Source organism: Tetrao urogallus, assembly GCF_951394365.1.
Source record: "Tetrao urogallus genome assembly, chromosome: 3".
Taxonomy (NCBI): Eukaryota; Metazoa; Chordata; class Aves; order Galliformes; family Phasianidae; genus Tetrao; species Tetrao urogallus.
In genome coordinates, this window is record NC_136815.1 from 38,473,537 (window position 1) to 38,495,242 (window position 21,706).

The following is a 21,706-nucleotide window of genomic DNA, read 5'->3' on the forward strand; positions in this document are numbered from 1 at the left end:
CCATCCCCACTGTAACTTTCCATGTGTTTCTCTAGCCCATTCACAAGTCAGAAGGCTTCCTGTGCCCATGGTTCTTGTAGGATAAGCATCTGCATGTTCAGTAACAAAGAACTGGAATATGAAAAGCAGTGTGTTCACCCTCTATATAGCTAAAAGCTGTATAGTACATACTTCTTATAACTTCTATGTGGAACTGACACTTTTTTTTTTTTTTTTTTTTTTTTTTTACAGTTTCTAAATGATTTTAGCAGTGGAAGTGATAAACTTCAGAAACCTAAAGAAATCATCATGAAGCTATATGTATTTCTGGTCAACACTGGAACTACTCTTACCTTTGACACAGAGCTTGCTGTACAAAAGTAAGAAAGTAAAGCGATTACTTTTTTTTGGAAAATCTGTCAGAATTACATCTGGTCTTCTGTGATCTTTTGCTGAATAGCATTTTTATGTTTTACTTATTGGCATCATAAGATTACACATTGTTTTTCTACTCACAGTATTTTACATTTTCTGAATAAAATATGTGTTTCATATAGACTGCGTAGACTGAATGCTGAAGAACAAGCATGTAGGTATCTGTCTTACGCCCATGGTGGAAAAACTCGGTTCTGTTATATAAGACTCTAATGTGTGTTACAACATTCTGTATGTAAAACATGGACTTCCGCACTGCCAACTGCTTGATACAGCAGTAGTTTAGATTCCCAGTGAAGTCCCAACAACTTGACTATTACTGTTTTTTTTTCCATTGCACAATAAAAGCATCTTGTAATCTTAATAATGTTTTATAAAGACCTATAGGTACTAGGTATACTGAAACATGTTCCACTGTTTGAGAGTACTGGTCTAATACAGTAAATCTTGTATATCATCGTCATAGCTCATATGTTTGGTGCCAACCTTCCAAGCTGTTTTCCTGTTCTGTCAGTGGTGAATGACTAACAGGTAACGGATGTGTATGCTGAAACATGGGCTAGATTATGCTGCTTAAAAGACTTCCATGGAAGTGCTAAGGTCCACTGTTTCCTTCCTCCTGAATTTCTGTTTGTGATTTTCATGACTCAGCAAGTGAATTTGGATTTTAAAACATTGGAGTAGAAGGGCCCTAACAGTGTACATAGAGTGATTTTTTTTTTTTTTTTTTTTTTTTTTTTTTTTTTTTTTTGTTCTATAAAAATAGAACTGCTGGGGATATTACTGAGGATGAGATAAAATATTTCATCTCAGCCATTTTGGATCTTCTGGGTCATGAAGCTTGTGAAGGGACTAGACTATAATACATGTGATGAGTGTCTGAGGGAACTGGGGTTGCTTAGCCTGCAGGAAAAGAAACCGAGGGGAGACATCATTGCTCTCTACAACTACTTTTAAGGAGATTGCAGTGGGGAGGGTATCAGTCCATTTTCTCATGATAGGACACAAGGAAATGACCTCAAGTTGCACTAGGGGAAGTTTAAATTGGAAGGCAGGAGAGCATAGATAGGCTTTGGAATGGGCTGCTTGGAATGATGGTAGTAGATTTGCCGTCCTTGGAGATATTAAAGAGATGTGTGATTTTTCCAATTGATTTACAGATATGTCAATACCTCTGTGTGTTCTCTGGTACACTGAGACGTTCTGTCCTAAATTACAGTGAGGTACAACATCTGAACTGCCAGACAGGGTACCTAATGGCCTGACATGAGCCAACTTTTCACTGAGTCTGATATTTTTTTGAAGAAAAATGGATGGACAAGACAAAATAAAGGCTGTTCAGTTGATCAGTTTAACTTGACACGTGTTGATGTTATCTTCTTGCCCCTGTTTTTTCTAGCGTGGCTGATCTGAAACATGCAATACAAGCAAAGTATAAGATTGCCATTCAGCACCAGGTATTGGTAGTCAATGGAGGAGAGTGTATGGCTCCAGACAGAAGAGTGTGTAGTTACAGTGCTGGAACAGTAAGTGCACACTGCATTCATAATCTAAACTGTCCTTTAAAGAAGAAGAAAAAAAAGTATTCTACTGAGGGATTTTCAAGTATTTTTTCTTCAGTTTGCTACATTCCTTTACTTTGAGAAACTTTTTTTTAAATGTGTTCAGCTTGTAAATGTAGAATGTTCTGAAAACGTTACTTGTATGATGGAATAATTGGTGATTGAACAGTGTATTGTCTTTACTTAATACTTGGTTTCATTTTCTTTCTGAGTGTAGGACACCAACCCAATTTTCTTATTCAACAAAGAAATGATTTTGTGTGAGCGTCCACCAGCCATTCCCAAAACCACATTTTCAGCAGAGAATGAGATGGAATTGAAAGTGGAAGAATCTCTCATGATGCCTGCAGTTTTCCATACAGTGGCATCACGAACACAGCTTGCTGTGGTAAGTAAATTCTTAGTGTACTTGAACAACAAAGAACAATAACCTTCCTGTATATCGGATTGGTAGCTTGATACAAACTTTGAAATAGTTTGAAAATAGCATATTGGTGATGGTGTATTCATCAAAGCCTTTGTCTTTAAGATTCAAGGTAGGTACTAAAACATGCTTGCTCTTCAGCATCTTCAAAGCTTCTTTCAAAAGCGAATGTAATACAGCTTAATGGATGCATGTGTTTTCAACATTTGCAAAATAAAAGCAATCTGGTTTTTGTTTTGGGCTCCTGCCCTCACGCTTTGCCTTATTTTCAGTGTCTTTAGTCTGCCTCAACCTGAAAGAAGAAAAGTTAGTTTGGAAATGCTGTTAACCCGGGTAGAAAATTTGTGGTATATGTTTTCAAACTGCCTTTCTGATCTTCTGTTTCATTTTATGCATCTAATCAACTGGTGAGGAATTCATAAAACTGAACTTCCTTTTCCCAAAATGCGTTCAGATCTTTTCTTACTGAGTAGTCACTTCTAGTTGCATAGAAAGTAAACCCAGAATTCCAGGTTGATTATTGCCATATTGCTCTGATAAGGAGGGACTGGTGCCCTGCTACAAGAGCAGTAAGGTACTGTGTATGTGCTACGAACAGCTGCACGTTCAAGAATGTGGCACAGCATATTCAGTAGCTGAATTGATTGATTTTTTTTGCTGATAGTATCCTCACTTTTCAAATTTGGCATTCCAAATTTAATTGTTTCTGCTAACTCTAAGGATTATTTAAACTTCCAATTGCTGGGACTGGGGGAATGGTTATGTTAACGTTGTTGTATATGGTTTTAGCATGTTGGCTTGGTAATAGTTTCTGAGTTTCAGTAGCAACTTCTAGTCTAAAAGAATATCTAACACTTGAAGTGACTGTTCTTTTTTTTTTTTTCTGATTTCATAGAGCTGAATTCAGAGGAAAGTGTCAAATCATGCATGTAGTATGAAAGTTTTGTTTTGTTTCTTTGCTTTTATTTTTTTTCCCTTGGCCTCTCAGGAATGGATGAAGGGGAAAGTCAACCTAAGTAATCTAATACTAACTTTTTGTCTGATTTAAGGTGAGGATTGAGTCCCATAAACACTTTCCTCTCTATTACCTGTTGACAGTTCTTGCTGACTTAGTAAATAGGACCTTGAGTAATTAGGATTCTGTGAATCATATGACTCATACTGGGAAGAGTAGTGATGTGAATTCATCTGAGAGTAGGAGGGTTTTCATCTCTACTACTTACTTGAGGAGTGTGAGAATTGTGTGGATTTTTTTCCAGCAGCTGAGACTGAAATGTTCAAAAACTGTTTTTTTGTGAGGTGTTAGGAAGATTTTATAAAAGTAATTAAGACAAGTATCTGTTAAATGTTTAACATATTGATGGATTTGATAGAAAAAAGTGTTATATTCTTCACATATGTGCTTTACTTGGTGTAATGGAAGTGAAAGGTGATGTTACCATCTCTCATTTCTCACTGTTGATATTTTCTTTACTTCTTTTACTCCATCTCTGAAGGGGAAAAATTAAAGTGGCAGTTATGTGATCTCGAAAATTTTTATCTTCAATTTTGGCCCACTGAAGTTAGTGTACGCTGGTAAATAAATTGATTTAATTATTCTGGATTAAGCTTTTTGTATTCCAGGAGTTGATTTTTAGTGTTTTTTTTTTGTTTGTTTTTCATAAGTGCACTAATACTTAAAGTTGAAAAGAATTGTTAGTCTTCTTTCTCTTCTCCTTCAATTACGAAGGTTATATTAATACACACAACAAGCAAGTTCATTGCAGTATTTCTGTGTTAAAGTAATTCTTCATATCTTAACCTGTTCTAGTGGCATGCCTTCTGTAAGGGAAGCACATATTTCAGAAATAATCTCCAAGCCTATGTGTGAAGTACAGATTTTATTGGCCAACTGAAGCTACAGCATTTAGCTTAAGACTATAAAGTTTACTTCGTGATTGATCTTGAGCTGATTTCCACAGAGTAAAGAAATCTTTCCATGCTTGGTGACATCTATTAATTTTTTTGATGAGGGGGATAATGATAATATTTGGAAGGTCCTTCGTTCTATTGTAGTAGAATTGAGTTATTCTAGTATGCACATTAATTTTCTGAAAAACTGTCTTCTGTCCTATTCTTTTGAAGAAAAAAAAATAATAAAGACTGAATAGATAGTTTTATTCTTAAATCTGTTGTCTCTTTATACTTTGTTAATTTTATCCAGTATTTTAAATATTTCAAAATCATGGGCTCTGTATTTAGCTGTGGAAGTGCACTGGGTACTTTTCTGGGAGTTCAGGGGAATAAGAAAACCATCCTGCCTAATAAAGGTGAGAAAATAGGCTCTTCTAACTTAAGATGTACCAGAGTGTGAAAATGCCGTAAAGGAGTATTGCAGTGTTATACTCCACTGATCTGTCTTGTTGCCTGCTTGAAACATATTGAGCAGTAATTCAGAAGAAACTGAGGGGAAGGCTGCAAATGTGATGAGGAAATTGATCTTCTTTAAAGTTCTTTGTAAGTGTATGATTTGGGAGGAAGAGGAAACATGGGAATTCTTCTCACAGTTGATTGAGATACAGGGAGAGAAGAGAGGCTCTGAACCGTCACAGTTGTGGGAATGATGTGTACAGTATACTTACTGTGGTTTTGGATACTAGACTTAAAATGAAAAATATGCAGTATAAAGATCCAAGGTTTGCCTTGTTGTAGAGAGAGAGATTTTCTGTGTTACCAGAAAAGCAGAATTGCAGTAGTAATTAGTATTTTTGCCTGTTTTAATTATTCAGGGAATCTAACTAATGATAATTTACTTATAGAAGGTATTAATTACAATGATATTTTATCTAAATTGTTCCTTGTAATACAAAATCTTATTTTGTCAAGAATGAGACAGTGATGTGCAGGTATTTAAAAGTAGTGGAGAATATTTTATAGCTGCCAATTTATTTTTTGTTTTGAATATGGTCTGTTTATTAGACAAGCAGTAACATTTAAAAATCAGACTTGATAAGTAAATGTAGTAGTAAAAACTGCTTAGAAGTTGGCTTTCGACTTTGCAGAACCTCCTGTAGCTTGTGGCCAACTTCTAATTTATTAATAGGCAAACTTGTTTTCTTCTATGGAAGGTTATGTGTGTTTTGGAGTGATGGCTTTTGTTTTCATTTTGGTTCTCCCTCATATTAAATGTATTTGAAAACTATTGAAATCATTTTTTTGGCATCTGTGAGTTGTACTGTGCTGTAAAGCTGTGTCACGGGGTTTTTTCATCCTTAGTTTGAACTTTATTTATACTGTAGAGAATGTACACAGGTATTTCTGATTTGCATTCTGATCTGTACCTTGTATATACAGGTAAACAGTCTTTTATAGCTTCTATTTGCAAAACCAAGTGGTTCCACATTCTCCTTTAACAAAGTACTTTTTATAATTTTTTTTGTTCACATCAATTATTGCCTGAAATCTTATTTTATATCTTTCCTTTGTTAAATGGGCAACTATAACTGGCCAGCATGGATTTTAGATTTTGCTGTTGCTGTCTGTGCATTTTTTGTCATAAGTTTCCGATATCCTTAGTTAATGTTCCAGCTTAAACAAAAGTTGTCTTCTAGCTAACAGAGGAGGCACAGTTCTTCTCCTGTCTTACAGGTAGTTAAATCTTTTGAGTTGTGTGATTAGTCATGCTTTGGATTAATTCTGGAACATAGGTACAACAAAATAGTTATAATTGGAATTATATCTGGAATGTATCTGTTAAGATACATATGTAAATTTTGCTACTTCATGGTTTGTTTTTTCTTCCATTTCATCAATTCAGAAGCATGGAGATTAAAAAAAAAATTAGCAAAACTGTACCAGTTTTCAGTAATATCCATGGAAGATTTTTGTTTGTGTTTTTCTTTCTTTGTCCTACATGTGCAAGCCATTGTCAGCTAAACAGCTTGACTACTTTTATGGTTTGAACGAATCAAATTCATTCCACTTACAAGTACAGTTTTTTCATGAGCAAGAAACCTAAAATGTCTTTGTGAAATGTTTGCATTTTAATATCTTTTTTTTTCCCATATGGTGTAGAGATACATTAAAGCAGCTATTAATTTTTCTTTATTTTCTTTGTTTAATAATGTTCAATTTTTTAAACTTCTTTGTAGCTTATTTTAGGTCTTTATACCTCCCAATACCTCCCAATCTTGCACTTTGCTTAAATCAAGTTTATTATCACCTGTTTCTTTTTCTACTTTTTTTTTTTTACCTGTACAAGCATCTTAGTGATAGGACAAGTGGGAATGGTTTTAAACTAAGAGAAGGGAGATTTAGGTTAATTGCTAGGAGGAAGTTTTTCACTCAGAGGGTCCTAAATCTCCCTTCTCTTAGTTTAAAACCATTCCCACTTGTCCTATCACTAAGATGCTTGTACGGGAAATGGAAATACCTGCTTTAACTGTGATTTAAATGCCAAACAGTAGATGTTAAAAACACTACATAAAGATTATTTGGCAAAAAAATTTAACAGGCTGCCCAAGGAGGCTGTGGATGCCCCATACCTGGAGGCATTCAAGGCCAGGCTGGATGTGGCTCTGGGCAGCCTGGTCTTGGTGACGCTGCACCAATAAATAATAGCAGGGGGGTTGAAACTAGGTGATCTTTGAGGTCCATTTCAACCCAGGCTATTCTGTGATCTTGGTTTCTCTTTGGCTAAAAAATTGTTGGACAGCATGTCTTTCTTGCAGCTTGTCTAGTTTCTCACTTTCAGTTCAGCAGTTCTGGCCTCGAGCTCTGTAGTATGTGGACAATGAGATGCACAGAGTGCTTTCAAAAGTTACAAACTCAGAAATGCAGGAGATGACAAGCTGTTCTCTACACAGTGCATTGTGCAATAAACTGTGTTCTATGAATGTTTTCTAACTTTTCGATCTTTTAACACCAGTGCTAAAAATTTTGTATTTGTTTTGTATTTTGTATTCAGCTTTTAGAACATCTTCTTAAGTAATTTAACTGAAAGTTCCACATTATTTGTTTCCAATAACTAAGGTTATTGGAAACTTGGACTTTCTGTTAGGAGCTATGTTTCACATCTGAACTGAAACTGTTGCTGTCATCGTCAAACTGTCAACTCCAGTCAGTTTTTTTATTTTCCAGATGAGAGTGAGAAACTGTGTGGTTGTTTCATTTTGTTACCTAAAACTGCAACTGTAGTCATAGCACCTACATCGTTCTTGGTTCAGGTCCAAATGCTTTGTAACTCTTACTGAAGAAATACAAGCATGCTTGAAAGCTATGTAGCTCTATTTAAATAAATACTCTCTTGTCTTGACTAGGAAGCTACTGTGACATCCACTAGAAAAGAATTACTTTAAAATTTTGTTCTGGAAGGTGTTGTGAAGATTGTAACATCTGTGTGACTTAATTGTTCTTATTCCTTTGTTTTGGCTAAAAGGTCTAATAGCTACAAATACTTCTAGCTCCTCACAGAGGTCCAAACTTATTGTAACTTAGATTATTGATCAGTCTGACCATCTTTTAATATATTTGAGCTGGCTATGGTTAAAATATAAGAGCATTTAAGATTAGATGTGTTTTGGTTGGCCTTTGTGACCAAGCTGTTTGATAAATCACCAGTCAGGAGAGAAAAAAAGAAGCTTGAATAACTTGGAATCAAGTTAGTAGAAGCTACTGCTTGCCTTGTACCCCGCTTTGTTTCCCTGGCTGTTACATCAGCTTCTCATATCCTTTTCAGTGCTAAATGGTCACTTGACTTCTTGCAGCCTGCTTTTAGGATTACTGCCAAGAGCTAGTGAAAAAAGGACTAAGAAAATGTCACTAAGCTATGAATAGCTTGGTTCTGTATTGTGCTGATGGAAAAAATACCTTATGAATGTGTAATTAGCCATGAACTGTATGGACAAATGTCCAAAGGACACTGTTGCTGAAATTGACAGATTTGAAAAGGGGATGAAATATCAGCTGCCTAATGAAAGAAGAGAAATCACCATGAGATCTCAAGTCTCCCTCACAAATCAGCTGTTGCAATTACAAGTTATAAAATTGAGAAGTGATTAGTCTAGTAGGATTATTGTTGTTTTTGGATGAGGTGTATGAAAAGAGATATTGGCAATCAAGATATTGGTTACCTTTTCTTATCCTCTACTGTATTGTGTGAATGTGTGTAATTACACTTTGAGGGATCCTTTGTTGTGACCTGAGGTTGATTTTTGTTGCTGTTGTCCACTTTTTTTCTTGATGCTGATGACTTAAACCTCTAAGGAGTCCTTTTTACAGAATTCCAGACAGATGGCAATAGAGGACTTTGATGACTTGTTTCCTTTTATCACAGGGTTGTAGAGAATGGAAAGAACCCTGCATTTCCTGAGAACTTTTGTTCTGTAGAGGTAAGTCGAAAGAGCACTTCAGACAACTGGACCTTCCCAAGATTTACTTTTTTCCATTCAGTTGAGCAAAATTAGGATGGCAAGATGCAAAGACAAAGTCTTGAAATTAATGAGAAATTAACTTCACAATGTTTTAGCTTAGGTCATAGGAGGAAATAATAAAGTAAAAATTCTGTTAAAACATCCAGACAAAGTTTAAGAAATCTTTCTAGTGGGCTTGTGAGTTTCTTGACAAACACAAAAGTGAAGATGCTTTTATTTACTCTTTGACATAAATGGCCAGGTTGGGTTTGTCTAGTCTTGCCTCAGTAGTGGTGCATTTTTGAGGTCCACATTCCAGCAGCATGGTGAAACTGTCAGTATTGTAGGTGTGCCTGTGTATCTGAGTAAAATGGACATAGCTGTGCAAGGCAACTATTTTTGATTTTTTTTAATTTTTTTATTTTTTATTTTTTAATTCACTGTGAATCCCTGGGTTTCTCTAAATTACTTTTGAGTTGATCTGTGAAAAATCAATGACAAGGCATGCCAGTTGTTAGGCAGACTTCACTTTTCTGTTCTGGAGCTGGCAATTTTGCTGAGAAGCATTAATTAAAAAAAAAAACAAAAACCAAAAAAACCCAACAAAACTTTTAGGGCTATGTTTATGTGTCTGACATAGTTTGAGTTTTTAGACATTAGTTTATATGCCTGACATAATTCAGTTTTAAAACATTATTAATTTAGGAAGGAACTATTTCTGTGTGCAGATATACTGATTGTGAAGTAGATTGTTCTCCTAATGTAGCTTGAGAATGTCTTCCCTTAAAATCAGTGTGTGGAAAAGTCAGGGAAAATAGGCCCAATCACTTGTTGCTGCATTCCGTAGTGATGACATGATAACAAAGATACATCTATGAAGGTTTCATTTTTTTTTTTTTTTTTTCCTTAACTACTTCTGAGCTACTGTGGAAACATTAATTATCTCACAATCATTCTTATGATTGCACTCATAATGGAATTTTTTGTTTTAATATTTGTCTTGAAAGTAGAACAAAGAGCTGTAGCTCACCTCACACTGAAAAAGAATTTGGTTAAATAGTTAGATGATATTGGATGATATTTTTATATGGCAGTTCCTAGGCATATCTCTGTTATGTGACAGATCTTGACAGTTAAGCTCATGTGTTATGTGGTTTCAAAAAATTATTAATTTGCTTCTGGGGGAAATACTGTTGTTTAGTCTTTCACTTTTCTGGGAGTCCAGCTTCTGGGACTCAGCTCTTTGACTTGGGTGAACTCAGATAAATCATTACAGGTCAGACTGGTGGGTAAAAATTATCAGTACTTATTGTCTCTGGTTGTCTGTAAAGTAATGTAAAAAATGTAACATACCAGACAGTCTCAGTTGTAATGTTTTTTTTTCCCTACAAAAATGTTGTAACTTGCAACATCTCTTTTCACTTTTAAGTATTGTGCTGTGAAAACAACTTTGCTAAAACTAATCTTAAATTGACAACACTTAGGTTCTCCAGGGAGCATTGAGAATGACATAGAAAACTTAATAGGACAAAGCTAACTTAACAACTTTTTACTCCTATTTTGAATAATATAAATATATCTAGCTTAAAAACTCATAAATAAAGCCTGAGTTGAAAGTACATCTCGGGGCAGTATCTCATCTTACTAAGCCTAGTGTAAGCATTTCCTCATTACACAGTTGATTTGTGCAATGCCGAGTCAGTTTGTCCAAGGGAAAATAGAACCAACAAAGGCTTCTACCCAGGGCTTTTAAAGAAATATTTTTGTTTCATGATGAGATAAATCCAGTCTTCATTTTCTAAATCATGCTGTGGTAGTCATTTGAGGGTACTGCTGCATATAAGACTTTATGGTCAGTGTAGGCTTTATAGATTGTTTTTGTCTTCAAACTGACATGGATTCTGCATGTGCTCTTGCCTTTGGGATTCTTGCCAATAGCTTGATTGAATTTAGGAAGGGAGTAGTTTGTGGATTGAAAGTAGAATGCTCGTTTACGTTCACAAGGCACACATTAGAACACAATGGATAAATATAATAAATATAGTTGTCTTTTCAGCTTCTTGTTTTTGGTATATCTTCAACTATACCTTTTGGCAAAATAATCTATTCTTCTGGTTCTCAATATGATAATTAAGACAATATATTCTTTTTTTCATCTGCTGCAGAAATTGCATTGAGAAATTTGTTCAGGGTTTATTTTAATTCTTCAAGTTTTCAGTATCACACTAGTTTGCATATATGTGTTTAAATTGTATAGAGGGACTAGATACAGCATTGACATCCACAAGTCATTATCTAGAGACTATCTGGGTGCTGTTCAAGTTGTGTTACTACTTTTTTGACTTAGGAAGTGAGAGCTATGCTGCAAATAAAATAAATGTTCTCAAGCTTCCTGTCACACGTGCTGAAGGTGAACAGAGTTCAGAAAACAAGACGTAGCATCTTGCTGAAGTAATAAAGATTTGTAGTAGATTTTTATTTCCTTGGAGTTTCATGTATAAATGGTTGTATATGTTTTGTTTACCCGCTGATTACTGATACCAGCAATTTGAAGGACAATGGAATCTTGTGATGCTGCTGGAGAAAAGGCTTGGATTTTCAAATTTGTTTTTAGAAGCTTCATATTAGGTATTGTTCATATTCTGAAATATTCAGATAAATAACTCTGCTGTTTTGTTATTTGTTTGGGGAAGACAAGTGTTATTGTTGTATTTGAAAATACTGTATGTTAAGCATATGTGCTGCTAACTATGTGTTCATAAGCAAATATTGTGTAATAGAGTCATAGGTTTGGGTTTTAGTACTGCTTTTTCACTGAACTTAAATAACTTGTTTCTCCATGCATAGTTTCTCACATGTACTAAAGCAAAAGAAAAATGTGCATTCAGTTTAGTTCAGCAACATGAACAAGCTGCATAAAGTTGTAGGATTTCATTTCTTGGAAGGTAGGATGAGAAGAATATTTCCAATATATGTTGTTGATAAAGTGTTGAGCTGAAGGATTTATTGTGATATCTGTTTTGTTTTCTCATTTGGTGGTTGGGAAGTAGCGCTAGCGGATGAGGGTGGCAATCTGTTTTCTTAGTAAACTTTATATAGATTTTCTACTAATAGTTAGAAATCTAGAGTTGAACACAATGAAGCATTGCTATTAGTGCAATTTTAAGAGGATGTAATAATATATGCTGTATCAAGGACTGTGTTGAATTACTACCTAACTTATCAGCATCTCTCTCTGCATCTGATGCACTGTGCTTCTGCTGGCTGATGCTGCAATTCTTTGTCCTGCTCTGAGTTTCTGTTTGGCACATTAGTAGATTTCTCCTTAATCGACCTTGTTTACTGACTCTGGATTACTACCGATGTAATTATGAATTATGCGTGCACTGAGTAACATATATTGGCAGCATTTAATTTCATGAGGTTTGATGTTATGGTGTTTTTTTTTCTTTTTGCAACTGCAACTTTAATCTGCTTCTTCATAAGAAAAATAATTCTCAGTAAATGATTATTAATTACTCTATCTTCCGATTTTTTAATCTTTTTTTCTTAAAGAGTAAGGAAAGTTTTGTTGTTCTTGGTTGAAACTTACATGTCACATTTTATCACTTTTTATCTTAATATTTTCTTGGCCTCTTACTTTTCAATGATAGCAATATAAAACATCACAAATCTATCTAGAGTGACTTGCATTTTTTTTTTTCTTGGAATTTTTTTTTTGGCAGGAAATGTACGAAGTTGCCAAGAAGCTTTGCTCGTTTTGTGAAGGTCTGGTACACGATGAACATCTTCAACATCAAGGCTGGGCTGCCATAATGGCCAACTTGGAAGACTGTACATACTCTTATCAAAAGCTGCTTTTCAAGTTTGAAAATGTATATTCAAGCTATTTGCAGTCCATAGAAGATATTAAGTTGAAACTTACACAGTAGGTTTGCTGTTAAACTTCAGTCTGTCTCCAAAGCTACTTTTTTGTGTGTGTTGTATATCTTTTGCTGGTTCTAATTAATCAGGCACATAGTTGATTATGTTTCTGAAAATATTTTTTCTGTTGTATACTAGTCATTTTTAATGGACATTTTTCATTGCTTTCATCAGTACTTAGAATCACTACTGAGTTATTGGGAAAATGATGTTCATTAATGAAGAGCTGTTTAAGAGCTGGAGTCCTTCCAAATGTGCACTAGAAACGTCTAGATAATTTAACACATAATTTAGACATTAAACAATATTTTGACTACATAGTTGTACTTCTGAATTAATTCTGAATGGACTTAAACATACATTAAGAATGATGATTTATGTTGCGAATTTGCAGCTATTTTTAATGCAAAATTTTGTTATATGCACTTTGAATGTGTGTGTATATATGTATACTTAAATTCTGCAAATTCTATATGTTACTTGAAGGAAAATATTTGACATCTTTCTTCACATTATAGTATTATGATATTTCTCTGTGTTATGTACCTAATAGAATGTCAGGTACTTAAAGAAATAAAATATAAATCCAGTTTACTTTTTTAAGTGGGGGAAAAAAAAAAAAAAAAAGATGAACTCCATAGCTTTTAACAAATATATAGAAACTATTCAAACTCTGCAGATGTATTCAGCCAGAGGGCACTCGTCTTTGCTGGTAAGCATTGGTGTGTACCCATGCAGAATGCAAACATGAGTCCCAAGTGCATGTTTAAAATGTGAGCACGCGTCTGTTTGTCAAATGTTGTGGGCTTTTGTTTTTTTTTGTTTTTGTCGTTGCATTGCACTCTGAAGATTATATTCTGCAGTGGAAGAGAGCAGAAATTGCAACTTCTTATGAAGTTGATATTAAACGTGGTACTTTGAAAGGATAGTCAGCAAATTCATTTTGAATATAAATAACACGTTAATTATGAGTGGTTTGTGTCAGTTTTTGTAATTGGATACTGACGGCTTTTTGTTTTCACCCTTTTTAAAAAAGCTTGGGTTCTGCTGTCTCTGTCATGGCCAAGATACCACTGCTGGAGTGCCTAACAAGACATAGTTACAGGGAGTGTTTAGGAAGATTGGATTCATCAGCAGAGCATGGAGTGGCGGAAAGTGAAGAAACTGAGCATGGGAAATCTTCTGAACTGGTGCTTTATTCTGATGTATCTAAAGTGAACAGTAAATCAATGTTAGCATCATTTTGCAAGTCAGTTGAACATTCAGCTTTAGAAGGCACAAATCCTGAAAATGTAAAAGACGATAAGGAGTCTGGTCAAAATACTGCTGTCCAGGACAATGAAACATCAGTTGAACTGAAAGATGATGATCAGCCTTCCTTCAATGTGTCTTTATTGGACTGGATAAATGTTCAAGACAGACCTAATGATGTTGAATCACTGGTCAGAAAATGTTTTGATTCTATGAGCAGGGTAAGTTAATAATTTTGTTTACACTCAAATTATATTGGGAATTTGCTGTGGAATTTTTTTTGTTTATTTTCCAAATGCCAGTTCTTTTGAAGTGATTCAGCTGTCTGTAGTTTGTTGTTTCTCAAATAATTTTCTGATGGAGACCGAAAAAAGAGCGAGGGTGGGGGAAGTACTTTGAATGGGTTCTTAAATTTTAGGAATTTGATCTTTAAGAAAATTTGTCATTTTGCAACAAATGCTCATTATCTTAGTATGTTTTCTGTTTGCTTTTGGCCAAAAGTAGCCATTCTTTATGGTAAGCCAGTGGCTTCTTTTAAAAAAAGCAACTTCAGATCTTAGTTGATTGTGTTCTTATGCTTACAGTGAAATATTCATGGACCAAACTCAATATTATTCTAATAAATACTTAAGTATTTATTAAAATATAGGTCAAATTCATGTGCTTAATTGTGATTTTGTTTGAATACCATATATATGTGTGTGTGTATATATATATATGCATATGTATTATTCATCAGTCGATAGAGATGTGCTTACAAGAGCATAGTATATTATGTTGCATTTCTGTGGGGAAAAGAAGAAAAAATTACTCATATTCTTTCCAGATGTCTTCTAATCATTGTAACCTTTTACTTTGAAATTCCCTCCTATCTTTCCGTGCTCGTTCCTTTCACTATGGCTTATATGTCTTAAATAGTTTAACTTTGTTTGCATATGTATAATATTATTGCAACTCAGTATAGCTATAAAAAAGAAAATAAATTTTATTGTCTTGGACACTTTATTTGCTTTTTAAGGTAAGTCTGGAAGACTCTCAGTTATGTCTAAGCCCCTGTTATAAGGAACATTATTATGTAATTGATTTTGCACATTGATTTTGATGAGTTCTACTTTGAAAGTAATGGTCTATCTTAAAAATCAGTGTCTTGAGAGAGGCATTAAACAGTCCTTCAAATAAATTATATTAGTGATACTAAAGTAACAAAAATGAACAACAAAAAAAAATCATTATTGTACGTTATTTGGATCAGCTTCTAGTTTTATCTGTCACGTGCCAGATATAAAGAAGAGATTATCTTGCAACTGTGTGCTTTTCTGTCCTTGCTTTTCTTATCCAAGACTAGTTAGAAACCCTTTGTTTCAATTATTACAATTGTTCTATAATATAAGTTGCTATTTTTGGGGGGAAGGGGATGGGAAGGGGATTGCTCTTGCTCCTTTGTTTTCTTGTATAATTAGAATTGGAAGAAATGATGTTCAGGATATTCAGACTATGCGTGAAACAAGTAATGGTGATTCGGTCTTGAACTGTTTTGGTTCACAAGAACCCGAAAGCTTCCAAGTCATGTGACAGTTCCTAGTTTTCCTTAGGAAAGCATTAATATGGTTTTTTGATGGTAGCACAAAGGATTTAGTCTTTATCTGCCATTGATTTAGAATTGGTTAAAAAACAGAATTGGCCTATTTAGATGAAAAGGAAAAGAAAAAATTACAAAATATCTGAAATACAATTGTTCTCTTAGCATCTACTTGAAATGACTCTTTGAAGTAGGAAATAAGACTATAAAACCAGTAATTCTGTTCTTTTTCTTGTTCTCTACCTGCCCTTCTTTGAAAAATGAACTGTACTAGTGGCATGTGATTACAATTGATGACCTGAATTCAGTTTCAAGTAATATTTTTATTAAAATGTAAGGCATCAGAGTGTGAAGCTTATATCTTTGACAGTAGCAGTCTTGATAGAATTGGTGTGTTGCAGAGCACTGTTCGGTATGTGATTCTTCTAGCCTCTAGGCATTTGAACAGTGATGCTTCTGATTGCAGAAACAGAGGCTGCATTAAAAGCAGAGGGTAAGTAGGAGCTAACCAGATGTTATGACAGCACTTAACAGAAACAATTTAAGTAGAAAGAGAGAAGACTTAAAGATGAGGAGAACAATATATATTTAGTAGTGAAAGTAGAGCAGAATGCTACATATGCAATTAGGTAAAAGGTGGAAAGAAAAAAAAAAAAGAATGGATGGGAGAAATAAATTACAGGGTGAAATAAAAGGAACAGGTTTTCTTTATAAAGGAAATAAATGGGATAAATCATGCTTTTTGTGGTGATTTAAAGGGAAGGAAAAAAGAAAACCTGGTCTTCAATATTTTTTTTTCTCTAGTAAGAAACTGTTCAGGTAGCTGCAGTTCATACTTGGAAGAGAACAAAATTCATAATATGATGAAAAGAAACTTCAGAAGTTTTGAGAAAACTTTGGGGATTTTGTAAATTAAATTTGTTTCTTATGAAAAATTCTGGAATTACCAGGCTTTTGTATTTTCTCTGGTAGTATTTTAGTGTAGTCATGTTAATATTGATACCATGTAAGTGACCTCTTTTCTGAGAGTTACTGGGCTCTTGTGGTGTGGGTTGATGTAAAAATTTCATGCTGATGCAAGAAGCCAGTATTAAGACTGTGTGGATGACCTCAGAAGACTGTATCCTTTCCATTAGATTCTCATGTAATAAGGTCTTTATTTCGCTACTTCTGTAGTGAAACTTGAAGAATTACCCCTACTATAGCTTCTGTGTAGCTTCTCATGCCAGTTTTTTTTCCATGAATAATGGATCACAAAGGAATATGCTGAAATAATTTTCTAAAATGTGTTTTTATTAACAAAAATATCAGTAAAAATATTACAAATGTAATTTTGTAATTTTTCTTGTAGTTTGCTTTTTCTGTGGTTTGTGTTCCAGCTACTAGTACTGGTCTGCTTATCTATGAAGCTATCAAAAATATTTGCTCAGTAGGGAAATAACAGTGGGTCTTGCAACTCTTTGTTCTGCCCTTCCTATTAGACTTCCCACTGAGTCATGTTTATCTTTCTTTCTAACTGTGGCTGTATGGATTCTTTTCCACTGTAAACTGTTCTATGGTTTTAATTGCCCCTGTCCACTCCTCATCCCTTCTCCTTGCCAGAACTGGATTTGTATGCTAGTCTGTGTTTGTATGCTATTTGTACGCTAAGTCTAGTTGGAATACTTCAAATAAATCGATGTGGTGACTTGGGATATTCTATACCACCCAGTCTTACTGCTTCTGAAACAAATGAAAGATGTAGGCATAGGGTGTCTGATTCAAACAAAAATCCTGGTGAAAATAGTATTGGTAACTAGATAATAATGAAGGTAAAAATAATAAAGTTATAAAAATTCATGTAGTTATTTAGCATTATCTTTTAGAACAACAAGTGCACTTATTTATTTGTTTTTCCAGCTTGATCCAAGGATCATCCAGCCCTTTTTGGCAGAATGTCGACAAACTATTGCCAAACTAGATAATCAGAACATGAAGGCTATTAAAGGCCTTGAGGATAGGCTCTATGCATTGGATCAAATGATAGCAAGTTGCAGCAGACTGGTAAATGAACAAAAAGAACTTGCTCAGGTAATGTATACATATGTGTGTGTGAGACACTGGAAGATGTTAACTTTTGATATATGCATGGTGATAAAAATTATAATGAAACAATTACAGATTGTTGTGCATTATTTTCATTATTCATAATAATTAGAGATTTAGATATTGGTAATTTTTAATCTGATATTTTCTGTATGATTTTTGTATTTTTTTAAAATACTTTATTTTTCTGGTTTTTTTTTTTTTTTTTTTTTTTTTTTTTTTTTTTGACTGAAAAGTTGAGACACTACTATCATACGCCAGTAGTTAGAGAAGGAGTTGTGACCTTCAGTTTTCATTTGTGGAGGGATTTATTGTTATCCTTGTGGCTTAGAAATAGAGAAACGATTAGAAAATCAGAACTTGAGAGATGAACAGTCTCCCTTTCCCTTTTGAATGAAACACTGCACTGTTTAACAGTGGAGCCTGTGTTCTAGTAATTTCAGTGACTGAGTCTAGGAGTAAGTTTGTCTTAAATCTCAGTCTTGTGTAAATGCTTATGTTGTAGCCAGCTTCTAAATACAATGGACATTTCACATAATGGAAAAGATAGTATTCTATCTCTCTACATGGTTGTCCAGTGTTATTGATTGTGGTCTTAGCTGGATTTCAGTTTTCACTTGAATGAGAAGTCTTGTCTCAAGCTTACCAATTTGTCTTGAGTGAGATGCCTAAGAGTCCCTTGAAAAGATTTATAAATACTTCTGTGTATTTTGATTTTGTAACTTTTGAAATTTTGCCAGAGTTGTGACTTTCAAATCTCATATTTGCCTTATCTTTTCTAAACTGTGTATTCATTTTTATAAATGACGTATGGTGGTGTTTTTTTTTTTCTCAGAATGGTGAGATAGAATGGGAGGTCATTTGTTTTTCTGAAGCTTCAATGAGTTGAATACTTGTGATTAAACCACTGATGAAGTATGCTACATGGTAGTATTTTCATATATGCTGTTCATGTATGTTGGAAAAGGAAGCATTTTCAGACCAGTTCTAACAGGTCATTGATTTTAATTTCTTAAGGTCTTATTATTTGGTCTACAATATTTAATGCAGTTGTTTAGATACTGTTTGAAAAAAAACAAGCACATTTAAGATACCAGAGCTAGTATCATGTTACTCATTCTAGTGATGGTCAGCATAGAAATCTAGAAAGAAGGGCTAAGTGCAAGGGTTTAATTCAAAAAATATAGATGAAGACGTGAGTGTTCTTTAAAGCTGTTAATATTAGTGGTGCTGGAAAAAAAAATTACTATGTTATACCTCTAAACAGTGAACTATTTCTGTTCATAAAGAGAACAGCAAGTTGATATACTTTATGGAACATGGATTAGAAACATCTAAATGGTAATCCTAGTGGCAGTATGTGTATTGGAAGCTGCAGGCTTGTTTTTCCAGGCTGGAAGAAGCTGGTGTTTCATTTGAGTTGACTTTCTACTCCAAATTCAATTTTATTACTGAAATTCAGAACAAACTTAGCTCACAGAACAGTCCATGTGCTGCTAGAAGGCTTCACTGCTTAGATAACTTGCTCATCCATGGACGTGCCTTAAGGGTTGTTTTTTCTTTTTTTTTTTTTCTTTTTTCTTTTTTTTTTATATGATTTTCAATGAACTGACCATTAAGTAACCTTTCATATGAAAAATGACTTGGTGATTAAGTGTTAGGAACCACTAACATTTACTGGAGAAATCTACTTTGTTCAATTCAAAACTTATTTTCTACGAAATCTGGAATTTGTATCATAAACATATTTAATTATGATCAGTAGGTGGCATTACTTACAAAAGTACTTTTCTAGAAAATTTGGAATTCCTTCAGTCTTTCAATCTAATTCTACTCAGTAGCTTGTCCTTTACATTTTCTTGCATGTATTTTTGTGTTGTATTTTTTCCGAATTTTCGCTATTGGTAGTGCAGCTTTTAAAAACATGATTACATCAAAATTCACTTCATGAACTAGGTTCATAGAAGTGTTATCCCATGAGAACTGTTAATCATAGTCAACACGATTTTTTCATATCACTTTCTTGATTCTGGGGTAGTTCTATTTCACTTCAAGTAAGTCTAAAATGTTGTAGTAGTAAGTCTTCAAGTAAGTCTAAATTTTGAAGTAGTAACTGAGTAAACAAAATAAAAGCATTATCATACCTGTTTCTCAGCACCTTTCTTAGTTTACCTGTGACGGTCACATCATGAACCCTTTCATCTTCTCAGGGCTAGAAAAGCAAGAACTTGCGAGAACAACTGATTACTTGCATCTTAGTTTTCTCCCACATTTGTTTTCCTTTTTTTTTTTTTTTTTTTTTTTTTTTTGTCATTTTATGTTTTTGACTACTAGCATGTAATAGGAATTTGAATTTAAAATGTACTTTAAAATATACTGCATCGGGACAGAATATCTTCTGCAGTTTCAAATTTACAAATAGTCTTTTGGCACTAAGAGTAAAGTTGTACCTGACTTTACTGCCTCTTCTGTGTGTGTCTATATATGTTATGTTCTGTAATCAGCATTCTAAAACATATTTAGATATGTAGGTGGTCCATCTTCCCTATTCTGCCCCCCTTCCCCTTTTATGGATTGCCTGTACAACATATATGTACAACGAACAACAGATAATTCCTTACCCTGCTCAGCACCTAGTTACAAATAAACATCTGGCTGTACTTACTGTCTACTGTAAAGTTTATTCCTCACCCTCCTATGTTTTCATGTTTTCCGCTGGATCATGAAACAAGGAAAGTTCAGAGCAAATGTTGAAAATTTGAGTCTTATTAGCCCTTCTCACTGCGAATAGGACTTCCTAGAAGACCGTTTTGCCTTATTATAGGTTTTTCCCAGCCTTGGCTGTCTGATCTTTCTCCTTCAGCTTTTTAGCTCACATCCTCTGCTTGGTCTCCATAAATGTTCAGCAAGTGTCAGTGAGTGTAAATGGGTACCATTTTTTTTTCTGCATAAAGAAATTGAATTCCACACCTTTGCTTCATATGCACTTCTGTGTCAGATGTCATTCTGTCAGACTGCCCCCCTGCTGCCATCTGTTGCACAGCATCAAAGTGTAATCAGATATTAATTGCATGGTTCAACCCCTGCTGCTATACTAGCAACATTGGCCTCTGATATTGTAGGCCAACATAATAAAATAGGAGGCATTACTTTCGGAGTAGTCCTCATATTACCAATACAGTTTGCAACATCATAATTCTTTTGTAGTCAGCTGAACAACTGGAACTGGATGACTGTTTCAGAGAATCTGTGTTGCTGTCTAGGTTCCAAAGAAAATGACGGTTATAATGGTCTTTTGTCTTTGCTTGCATCATGGGTACCCAAGGTGAATTTCTCATTCACATAATGAATACTTCTGAGTTAAAAAAAAGTTTCAGTAATTATTACACTCAAACTTTCTCTGAAACATATATTCTGTAGAATACAGGAGAGCTAATGCCAGATATTTACTTTTTGAAAAGATTAAGGGCAAGTTTAAGTCGGTTATTCTAATGTTTCAATACTGGGCATCCTTAATTGTCATTGCGTGTATTTGTTTTGCTGTTCTTATGGTTATACATTCAATGATGCATAAAGAAATTCAGTAATTTGTCTTAAGTGGGATTTATGTGGCTGAAAATGTAGTAACAATTATGATGTACTGCTAATCAATCCAGGAGATAATAACTGAAGATAATGTTTGAGTTTGTACGTGTTTTCATAGGGAAGAGAGGAAACCAGATTTTGTAGAAGAATTTTGATATTCAGAAGGTAGATAATTTAGCCCGCAGTAATACTGAACATGTTACAATGCTAAGTCTTCAGTATGCTTGAATTTACCAAGCTGGCTGTTGAAGTCAGACTGATGGTTCATTGCCTCAGTATTGGTATCTATTTCTTTCTGCTGCATTAAATTTATAATCTTTCACTGAATTCAGTTTGTTGTGTTAAGGTCTCATAAGGTTGTGATAGTAATATTTGGAGAAGAAAATGTAAGATCAGATGTATTTGAATTGCATTATAGAATGAAAAGAATGCATGTTGGACAGTGACTTCACAATGTATGATTCTGTTAGCTCCCAAATATTTACAGGAAGTT

General features: G+C 34.2%; 1 protein-coding gene across 2 annotated transcripts in view; it reads left to right on the plus strand.

The window, feature by feature from the left end:
• Positions 1 to 237: 237 nt before the first annotated feature.
• Positions 238 to 21,706, plus strand: part of RB1CC1 (RB1 inducible coiled-coil 1) — a gene marked incomplete at both ends in the record, with an annotated part of 55,826 nt that continues 34,357 nt past the window's right edge. Inside the window, 6 exons of one of the 2 annotated variants that reach the window (XM_079533730.1) lie at positions 238 to 359; positions 1,814 to 1,940; positions 2,194 to 2,364; positions 12,515 to 12,717; positions 13,750 to 14,185; positions 17,443 to 17,613. In XM_079533730.1, the coding sequence (XP_079389856.1) occupies positions 289 to 359; positions 1,814 to 1,940; positions 2,194 to 2,364; positions 12,515 to 12,717; positions 13,750 to 14,185; positions 17,443 to 17,613 (1,179 nt within the window). The remainder of the gene's footprint in view (positions 360 to 1,813; positions 1,941 to 2,193; positions 2,365 to 12,514; positions 12,718 to 13,749; positions 14,186 to 17,442; positions 17,614 to 21,706) is intronic. The other variant, XM_079533729.1, reaches the window with a different exon arrangement.